Here is an 11,171-nt window from a genome sequence, read left to right as displayed (position 1 = left end):
AATGATTATTCTCTAGATAAATTGTGGTATTAATAATTATTTCGTAAAAGACATTGGATTGTATTTTAAAATATTTGTTCATTATGTGAGTTAATTTTTCGACATTTAAAAAACTTTCTATATAAGTTAGTCTACACATATTAATGACAATTGATTATTGTAAAAACCTTCATTGAGAGTTAACAAAATGTGGCATACGCAGATTAATTAGTTTTTATAGATGGCAGGGAAATGAAATGGAGGAAATGGAGAAACAAGGAAATAATTTAATTGAAAGAATAGAAGATAGCTAGTAAGGAAAAATAAGGAAACGAATTGCTAAGGATTTATTCAATTTTAATGTGATAAACCATGCAGTAGTCTGTGTGTCGAGCATGTTTTTAACTAAATTTAAACTTCTACACATAAAATAGATGTATAGAATAAAAAGAAGACAGATTATGTAATTGGAGGGTTGATAGAGTGTAATTGTAGGGATGCTAGAGTGTAAACCTGCCGAGACTCCAATGGTGCAAAACTTGAAGTTGGAAATAAAATCTGACCAAAATCCAGTAGACAAGGAGAGATATCAGAGACTAGTTGGGAAGCTTATATATTTATCTCATACTCGTCTTGATATAGCGTATGCGGTAGGAGTGGTGAGCCAATTTATGCATGCGCCAAGTGATGAGCATATGGATGCGGTCTTAAGAATACTGAGATACCTCAAGGGAACTCCAGGCAAGGGAATAACTTTCTTGAAACATGGGCACCTAGATGTTGATGGCTTCACTGATGCAGACTGGGCTGGTAATGTCTTGGACCGGAGGTCAACTATGGGATACTTTACCTTCGTTGGAGGTAATTTAGTGACTTGGAGGAGTAAAAAGCAAAATGTAGTTGCTTTGTCAAGTGCAGAAGCAGAGTTCCGAGGAATGGTCAAGGGAGTCTGTGAATTGGTATGGATAAAAAGGGTCTTAACAGAACTTGGACTCGAAAACACAAAAGAAATGAGACTATTCTGTGACAATAAAGCTGCCATTCAGATTTCTCATAATCCAGTACAACACGATCGTACCAAGCATATCGAGATTGATCGACATTTTCTCAAGGAGAAACTGGATTCTAAGGTGATCACATTGCCATTTGTAAAATCGAGCGAGCAAGCTGCTGACATTCTAACAAAGGCAGTAGGTGGCAAGGAGTTTCAGCAAGCCGTTAGTCGAATTGGGATGGTCGATATCTTCTTACCACGGTGAGGGGGAGTGTAAAAGAAGCACCGTGTCAAAGAAAGAAAGTGTCATAACTCATGAAGGATTTGCTCATGACCCATGAAGGATTAGATCATGACTCATGAAGGACTCCTCAGATTATATTGCTCATGACCCATGAAGTATTAGATCATGACTCATGAAGGAATCGTCAAATTAGATCTTGCTAATAAGGAAATAAATTTCATGTATATTTCGGCCTAGTACTAGAGAGTAGTAAATCCATGTTAGATTGTTAGATTGTTTCCATTATTAAGAAAGATTATTTTCTTACTTGGAGATGTAATAGCTGTATTGCTTTATGATATAAGGAGCATATACAACTCTTAATCAATCAATTCTGTAATACAAAAAATTTGATAATAAATAAAATTGGGAGGGAAGGGAGTTCATGGGAACGCTGTGTTCTTTAGTTTTATTTCATTAAATTTGTCAATATATTATATTATATCATTCCATAATGTTAGACACATCACAGTATCACCCACAAAAGCATCCCGATTCAAGCCACTCAACTAATCTGATTTGACCAAAGTCAAAGAGTGACTGTTTCTGTTATCGATTCTGTATAAGAAACTACTGCAGGCACCATTACCGAAGCCTTGAATGAATCAGGCCAACATACAAAGTCCTTCACTCAGTCATTTCAACAAACACCAGTGTTTTGGTCCATACATGATAATATATTATACCCATAGAACCATGATTTCTCTCTCTCTCTTTACTATTGCAATTTGATTTGATTTGATTGTTTCAAACATAAATGATTGAAAAACATGGTGAATTTATTTTAGAAAAGTGATAAGAGAAGTGATAAGAAAAACATGGTGAATTTATAACTCAACTTCCATTTTAACAAGTTCACCATTTATATCTAGCAACTAGCCATGAAAGTAACCAGAACAGCACATATAGTTTCTCTCATTTGAACAAACAAACTGAAACCTAAGCTCAACTATCCTCAACCGAACTCAATATCAGCATTAAATGACCAAAAAAATAGGTCTGAAGAAATCTTACCGAGAGAGTCTTGCAAGAGTTGAGCGAGCTTGCTGTTGCGGTAAGGCACGTGAGAGAGATTTCTTGATGTGTGTTGCCTCCTTCAAGCACTCTCCCTTGGCCTCTGACTTGTTTACCCTCTCGCTTCCTGCCAGGTCAACAAGGTGCATGGGAGCATCTGAGCACTGTCCCACTCGTTAGATTTCTTCCTTGCAGATGCACTGTCAAGCAACTGCACACATGACCCCCAATCTTTCATTTCAGTATTGCATCATTTGGAAGTAATTTCAAACATAATATATATAGAGTGAGGCTATGGATGGCACTATGCATAGCACAGATTATTCTGTACTATGGATCAATATCTGCTATTTCAAAGTCCACATGATTGATCTAAACCGTATAATATGATCTGTATATGAAAATGTAGTTGAAAACTAACTTTTTACATTTTTTAGAATGTTTCTACTATTATTTTAGATAGGCAGATAATCACTGCTGTTTAATGATGTAGCATATTTAGATCTACAAGTACATTTAATTATCTGAAAATCACTACTTTCTAACTATCTGAAAACATAAAAATAAAATTCTAAAAAATATAAAATTTGATCTACAAGTACATTTTTATATAGAGATCATGCTTACGATCAACTTCTTGGACTTTGAAAATAGAACTATTGATCCATAGTACGGGCCAAAATGCGCTATGCATATACCATAGCCTCACTCAAATATATATTAAAAAGAAATAACATAACAATATTTTGTTTGCTACTTACCGAGAGGAGAGGAGATCAACACCCTTCATCTTCAACAGTCGGTACAATCTCTTAGAGTGAGGCCAGATCATTACTTTCCTGTTTCACCTATATCTCTCTCCTAAGTAGCCCGTAATTTGGTGATGATTGTTCCTTTGACGAGGGGGTCCCATTTCTTTCCATGTCTCCATATATATGATATGAGACCGACATCTGGCAACCCCAAATGTGCAGCAAAGATCGAGAAACCTTGCATGAAATCAGGCCGACATACAAAATTCTTCACTCAGTCAATTCAACAAACACCTACTAGGTATGAAATAAACCATGGTTTTAGTCCGTACATTATAATATATCATACCAGAATGTTAGACACATCAGTGTCACCCAGACCAGCATCCCGATTCAAGCCCTCTCAACAAATCTGATTTGACCATAGTCAAACAATAACTGTTTTTATAAGGGACTACTGCAAGTACCATCACAGAAACCTTGCATGAATCAGACCACTTCAGTCAGTCAATTCAACAAACACCTACTAGGTGTGAAATAAACCAGTGTTTTGGTCCATATATTATAATATATTAATATGCAATTCTGATTTGTTTTACAGAATGTAACAGTATCAAATAACTGAACAAGACAAGAGAACAAACACTTACCCCTGGTAAAACAAAAACCGAACCCAGCCCGTTCAATCAGCTTGGCGCTGAGTGCATCGAAGCAAGCAGGTCCCTGATGGATACTATATTAATGGGAAGCAGAACAAGGTTATACAACTCATAAATGCTTAATTGGGTCAATTTTAATATTAATGGGGATCGAACTGAATAATAATTACTAAAAAGAAATATAATATGGTAATTACCTGCTGATTTTCACAACCTATTTTCTTGCGTAGCTCATTCAACTGAAATTTTGCATTGTCTATTTCTTTCTTTAACTCTTCCATCTCTTCTTTCATCTGCCAATTTAAATAAATCATATATCTAATTATTATAAGGATTATTATTTTAGTGTTCAACTAAATATGAACTCAAATAAAAAAATTGGGGTATATACCTGTTTAATCCTCTAGTCCTTCTCTATCACAATTACATCAGAGTTGTTAGCCTCAGGAGTCCATAACACAGTTTCCAATCTAGCAACTTCCTTTTGTAGATGATTTACCAGTTTCTTGTCCGAAAATGACCTAAATAAATTAATCCAGTCAACAATTAATGAGGATTATATACAAACTATTAGATTAAAATTATGCTTAAATACCTAGTTCAAACTCAATTTGAAGAGCCAAGCTTTCACAGAAGCCAAACTAGGGTAAGTTGTGACTCAATTTCCCTATACTAGTTTGGTATAATTTGAAGAACTTACAAAGAAAACAAATAAAATAAGAAAAATTAGGTCATTTGGAGCTTGCTTGGAAAATTTAGGGGAATTTAATTGGATTCAATTTCATGAGGATTGATCAGTTACAATGCTCTACTAGGCAAAACTGAAACCTAGTAAATCAACCTATTTATCTATATTTTTAATGCAAACGGACCCCATGTGAAATGTCAAGCATGTACCTCATTATTTCACATAAGCACCAAATTAAGGAGTACAGACCAATTATATGCTGAACATTTCCTTTGGTTTCAATCAACCACCTCTCCCATGTCAGTATCTCTTTCTCTTTCTTTGTTAAAGAAAGTGATTGTACAAAAGGTAAAAAATAAGGAGTACATACCAATATGGTACTATGCAGAGCACGGGTCAATCTGTGCTATGGATAAATATCTTTGTAGTGGTTTAAAAATATGCCATGGATCCTCATTAAAAAGAAGCTATGATAAGTATCCTACTAATAGAGTTAGTGTCAGATCAAATGTTGCTATATCAAATTATTTGATATATTTCTATGTAGAAAATATTGATTACAACAATTAATATTACGAATTATTGCATGCAATTATCAGTTAGTCACTGAATCAGAGACATTAACAGGTGACCATAGTTCACACTTTTTAATAAATATATGTCATATGTCATATTTCTAAGTTAGCCTAATAACTTAAATATTGTGCATTAATTTCACTTGTGATTCACTAATATTAAGTTTTTGTGTCTTGTGATATTTTTAAATAACTTTTTGTTACATTAATCCCATAAAAGTTCTGAAGCCCGAATAATCTCATCTGAAAATATGCTTCAATATTCATATACGGTTTTTAATATGATATGGACTCAAACAATCTGTTGCTCGTTGTGATATATATATTTTACCGTCTCAAAATTAAACTTTGTGTCTTTTAATAAACAGTTTACAACATTAATTCTAAAGAAGTTTAGAATTAAAAATTATCCAAAAATAAATTCATAGATTTTACAAAAAAATATAGAAAAATTATTGTTTTGTTCGAAATTGAAAAATAATTTAAAAAGTTACTGTCCTCTTTCTAAGTACAAGGGAACAGGTAGTATCTTTGCTTGATATCAGCCCATTGTTCAACTCTTTTGTGCTTTAGATAATGTTAAGCTCAATCATTATCTTCAGTCTTCATAACAATGTTAAGCTCAACTAACGGGCCTCTTTTGAGCCAATTTCGAACCGAGCTGGTTTGATTGGAAGTAAGGTTTCGAACAGAAGAGTTCGAGTTTGATTTGGTACGATTCGAACTAGTTCAATTTGGTTCGTTAATAATTCGAATTGAGACGAATCGGAGAAGAATCAGAAGAGTTAGAGGTTTTAGAATGATTCAGACCAATTTTGAATTGAGCGAGACCAATTTTGAACCGATCCAGAACAACTTCAAACATCAATAAAATTAAATAATTAATAAATACTAATAGTTATATTATATTGACATGCGGGGTTAGAAATTTTTTTTTTTGGTTTCAGTAATTGAATAAAACCATAAATATAAGTAAATCAATGACATATTAATAAATAATAAAGGAAAAGAAAAGAAGGAATTGGAACGGCAAAGGTTTAATTACTATTAGTAGTGTAGATTCTAATAACTCAATTTCTTTTTTATTCTAAAAGTTGACACAAATTATTTTTGCTAATTTCTTCTACAGCTTTGTTGGTGCTACTGCCATTATAGGGGGGCTGTATGTTGTGTTATGGGGTAAAGCTGAGGATTTGAAGAGAATGGAAGAACAGAGAAATTTAGATTTTAAAAAGATTTCCATCTCAATAGACAATGTATCTCAAAATTGTGAAACTGATATCCAGCAACCCCTCCTCACAAACAATTTAGAGTTGAAATAGAAGATTAATGTGTCAATTTTTTGCTAGTATTTATGATCTTTTTTGTCAAGACCATGTCATTCAATAAAAAATAATTAATTTGGGCCATTTTACTTTTTAATTGGGAAGATCTGATATGCACAATAAACCAAAAGTTCCATTGTTTAGTTCATGGATCTACATATTTCCAGTACCAAAATTAAGTAATTAATCTCTTGCTCAACATCTTGACTACATTAACACTGTCTAAGCAAATTAAACGCAGAAATAATTCAAATATGACTCTGGCTTGATATTATCATCCTAAGTTTGACAGTAACATTTTTATCGTTGAAATCCCTAAGCTAAACAAGATTTTTAGGTCGAATTCCAACCAAAACCCTAGACATTTTTCTATATAATTTCAACCTATCAACAAGTTATTCGGCAAAGATATGTTTAAAGATACTCAAAATATAGATGTTGTAGATAGATTCCTTTACAATTTTCCACAAATTTTTTGTTCAGCTAATTCCGAGTCAGTTTGATAAAGATATGACCAAAATTCTAACCTTTGATAAATCTGTTCAGGTTGTGTGATTTGTTTTTTTTTTTTTTTATTTAATTCATCAAACTTCTTTACTTGTAATGTAACTATATATAAACAGAATATGAACTTAGTGAGCTAAACAAGGCACGAATGAGCACAAAAGAGTAAGTATAAAGGAACAAATATCTTTGTCACTAATCATCTCTTGCTGAGCATGCAATTAAGGAACTAATATTTTCCGTGTTAATTACACACTACTTTTAAGCCTTCTTGCATTTATGTTCCCTATCAAAGACTTCCTCAATAATCATCATCTAAATTCTTGATTTGTGCAATACCTCAAAAACTTTTTTCACCTCAGGCGGCGATCGATGGGCTCATTTTATGAAGGATTGTATATTTTCGAAACAAAGGAGGTTTCAACGCTTGCACCCCAGGGTCGAATAAATAAAGAATTGTGGAAAATAAAATACTACGAAAGACTTTATATTATCAAGTACGGTCCCTTTATCCTGGGTGACATCAAATGGGAGATCCGCCTAATGCCGTACGGAGAATTTTTGTCCTATTATCTCTGTTTGTTAGATGATGCAGTGGTAGTCAAGAAGTTTGGCTACATATCCTTGGTGCAGGATCACAGTAGCAATGGTGATTGGAAGATCCACACTGGGATAAAATTGAATGAAGAGAAGGGTTTCAATGTACCCTGGTGGGCCGAGGAAATGGGCTGCCCCATGGTACGGTTAACATACTTCAGCAAATCAGAACAAGAGAAATTTTCTAAAGATGATTGCTTCTTGAATAAATTCGTATTATGGGTCATTGCTGATGATTCCAGGAAGGCGCTGGCAAATGCTGTGTCCCTTCAACAGCCTCAACAACCCGAGTTCATATGACCAAACCTTTCTGTGCCATCGACAGCCCCATCAACCCTCCTGGTATCTGGTGATTTTGCAGATATTATTTTTCTTGTGAAAAAAGACACATTTGCTGCCCATAGGTGTGTGCTTGCGGCTCGTTCATCTGTTTTCCGATCAGAACTTCTCGCCCTACAAAAGGATATTAATATGAGCATGAATAGTTTATGTGTATCCGTACAGCACATTGATGGACTCACATTTAAACACTTGCTCCATTTCATTTATACCGATACCTTGCCGCCTGACTTCGAGGAGGTTACCCCAACAGAGAGATACCACCGCATGTTTGTTGCAGCGCATCGTTTTAAAATTGAAGGGCTCAAGTTAATATGTGAGAAGAAGCTTACCAAGGTGGTTGCCGATGCCATGATAACCGCAATAGATCTCTCGGAGTATCATGAGAGTGGTCAGCTCAAAATTGTTCAGCATGATTGAAATAATTGCCTCAACTGTTCTGGATACAAAAGAAGTCGACCACCTATGTCTATGTTAGCAGTAGTTGTACCAGCGACAAGTATGTCAGAGAGGAGTCCAAGTAATAAAAGGGATTGAAAGATTTAAGAAATAGAGAATAAATATTGTATTAATCTTGTGTATCAATTACAATTATAATGAAGTTCATTTACAGATTATATTATAGTTTTTTTGTAAACATCTCCAATTAATCATTTCCTACCTACCACTCATGTATTCCTAATTATTTCCCACATTTTATACCCACTTGTATCTCTAACAGAGATCGGAGTTTGTCCAGTTTTTTTGTTTTTCAAGGGTTTTGTTGTGATCTGTGTTTTTGTTAAGTTGTTCATGTTGTTTAATTGCTTGTATCATATTGGCATTTTCCTTTGGAAATCTAATATGATATTTATTTCTTCTCAAAGAAAGGAATGGAGGTGGTGATCTTGCAAGTTCAATTCAGAATCCTATTAGTTGGTGGAGCTGTGTACATTGGTCAATTTGAAAGGAACATCAATTCTGATTTTTTTTTAATTGCTTAAATTTTTCAAGCGCTGATTGGTTGTGTAACAGAACAGAGAAATTAAGGATTCCATTATAATTATATAATTCTCATGCATTTATGTGCCAAAGTACAGAGCTATAATTGTATTCTTGCTTGGAAAAAAATCACCAAAATCTACTATATATATTCATGACCCGCTACGTAGAGAATTTTCTATACCTTGCAACTTCCATACAGGACTGGAACTTAAATGAGCCAGAAAAGAATTTAAACTAATGGTGTATTTAGTATTTATCAATAATTCAATTTGAACTCCGCTATAGCAGATATGAATCAAAGCTTGAGTACACATAGGGGAGCTTGAAAAATCAAAGGTGTTTATTGTGGCTCCAATCGTTCTGGCCCAACTATTTTTTTATTTATGTGTTACGGATCTAGGCCCAAATACAAGCAAGCCTAAGGCTTCAAATCCAAATTTGGCAGCTACTAGATTTTCATTAATAGCTCCATGGATATACATAACTACAATATGACTACCAAAATTAAGTAATTAATCTCTAAACAAAATTGAACACAGAAATCATTCATATTTGTATAAAAAATTTCTGTAATCTATACTCTGGTTTAAAAATAATCGTTATAAATTAAACAAAAATAAAATGTCAGCCCAATTAGACTGCTTGGCCCAATTGGGCTTTCCATCAAACAGCCTATTGATAAACTGGGAATTTTTTTGGTTTAAAAAATTAAAATTAGTATCTGTGAATTATATTTGAAAAAATAAAAAATAATATATTGAGTAAATTATACAAATATTTGTTACAGTATATCTTGTTTTGTATTTGGTACAAAATCAATTCTACTGCTAACACAATTGAAAAATTAGATGAAAAAAATCAATTTTTGAATCTAGGTCATGATAATGTCCAATATAAAGATGTAAGTATGAATTTTCAATTAATTAACAATGACAGAAATGTTGATGCTAATATTAATTAAAATGATACTTAATATCTGAGATAGATTTTGATTTGTGGTACTGACAATTAATTGCGCAATTGTAACACCCGGTAAATATTTATATTATTTTTGAAATTACTATGGACTTATTTGCAATTTTTAGATTAGAAGGTTACTTGTATAAAAATTTGAACTTTAAAAAAAAATATGATCCTACGTGGCATTCTTCCACGTGTCTCCCATGCATAAACCTCATCCCTTTGAGCACCGTTAAAACCTCTATAAAGAGGGTTATTTTCTTTCGGATTAGAGTTAAAAGAAAATCAGAACCAAATAAAATTGGAGAGAAAAAAAAAACAGAGAGAAAGAGGAAATGTGAAGGAAATTAGGAGAAAGTAAAAAAAAAAAATTTATATTGATTAAGATTTGATTGTTTTGTTTGATTGGAATTCTGACTACGTCGCGTTGATTCTGAATGGTTGTTGCAACTCGATTGGATTTTTGAATTGATCGTTATCAGGTAACCGGGACTTCTCTATAATCTGTGTTTTCGTTTTGTTTGGTTGAATTGAATTTTGAATTGGATGATTGAATTGGTTATAGGATTGTGATGCATATTTAACGGGATAGCGGATCTGTCGTTCGAATTTTGATTTGTGAAATTATATGATAGTGTCTTCTGAGAATTTGAGAAATGAAATAATTGTGTGAAAGGAAATGATATAGATATTGTGTGACTTGTTTTATTGATAATTCAGACTCATGTGTTATTACCGGTTAAATATGTATTCATAATTTGATGTGAATTTATGTGAATTAATCAAGTATGTTTGAATGGTTGTTTAATTAAGCCAATTATAGAGAAGTGCATCGTTAAATAACTGGTTACTGAGCTTTGTAGCTGACTTTGTATTGTTTTCTATCTGTTTTTGTTTGCAACGTAGATTGATGGGATGAAGGATGGATGCGGCGGGGTCGTGACAATAATGTATTTGCTAATTTGAACCAAGATGAAATTGTTCAGGCCCAATTATTTCAATTGATGGGTTACAGATTCCAGGCCCCAAATATTAGCAGGCCCAAGTCCAACAATCCAAATTTAGCAACATATATAGATACAGCGAATGACAGTCTATTGTGGGTTCCATGATATGATAATCATTTGATCAGTACATTAATTGCAGAATTTTATTTTAAAAACTATAAATAAAAAATAATATTTTATCAAACTAACTTGATTTCTTCGGTTTTTTATCAGAAACCATAACAACTGAAATGACATTTCGGTCCAAATTTTTTTTTTTTGGGACTGAAATACCATTTCGATCGATCCAAGATGCTTTCACAAATTTTACCATCATTTTTTTATTGACATATGTGAAAATGGTTTGGTCTCAAAAAAAAAGAAAAAAAAGACTGAAATAGCATTTCAGTTCTTATGATTTTTGTAAAAGTCAAAGCAATCAAGTTGGTTTGATAAAATATTGTTTTTTACTTATGGTTTTTTAAAAAAAAATTCTTTGCATGCACACTGTAATAGGGCCTCTATAAAAAAT

General features: G+C 33.0%; 1 protein-coding gene and 1 pseudogene across 1 annotated transcript; both read left to right on the top strand.

Moving 5' to 3' along the window:
- The first annotated feature begins 476 nt into the window (after positions 1 to 476).
- Positions 477 to 1,238, top strand: LOC144545670 (secreted RxLR effector protein 161 pseudogene; annotated as a pseudogene).
- Positions 1,239 to 7,316: 6,078 nt separating this feature from the next.
- LOC144545669 (BTB/POZ and MATH domain-containing protein 1-like) lies at positions 7,317 to 8,129 on the top strand. The gene is made up of 2 exons (XM_078294224.1): positions 7,317 to 7,660; positions 7,775 to 8,129. Exons 1-2 carry the CDS (start codon positions 7,317 to 7,319, stop codon positions 8,127 to 8,129), a joined length of 699 nt encoding a protein of 232 aa, XP_078150350.1.
- The last annotated feature ends 3,042 nt before the right edge of the window (positions 8,130 to 11,171 follow it).

The sequence above is a fragment of the Carex rostrata genome, chromosome 28 (genome assembly GCF_964058835.1).
Source record: "Carex rostrata chromosome 28, lpCarRost1.2, whole genome shotgun sequence".
NCBI classification, from domain to species: Eukaryota; Viridiplantae; Streptophyta; class Magnoliopsida; order Poales; family Cyperaceae; genus Carex; species Carex rostrata.
Note: the sequence above shows the minus strand (reverse complement) of the source record. Positions and strands in the feature narration are given on the sequence as shown.

Bases quoted from the DNA above. Each gene is read 5' to 3' on its own strand.
- LOC144545669 (XM_078294224.1), top strand. From the start codon at position 7,317: ATGCCGTACGGAGAATTTTTGTCCTATTATCTCTGTTTGTTAGATGAT. The intron at 7,661-7,774 runs GTTCATATGACC...TGCTGCCCATAG, and splicing joins CAACAGCCTCAACAACCCGA to GTGTGTGCTTGCGGCTCGTT.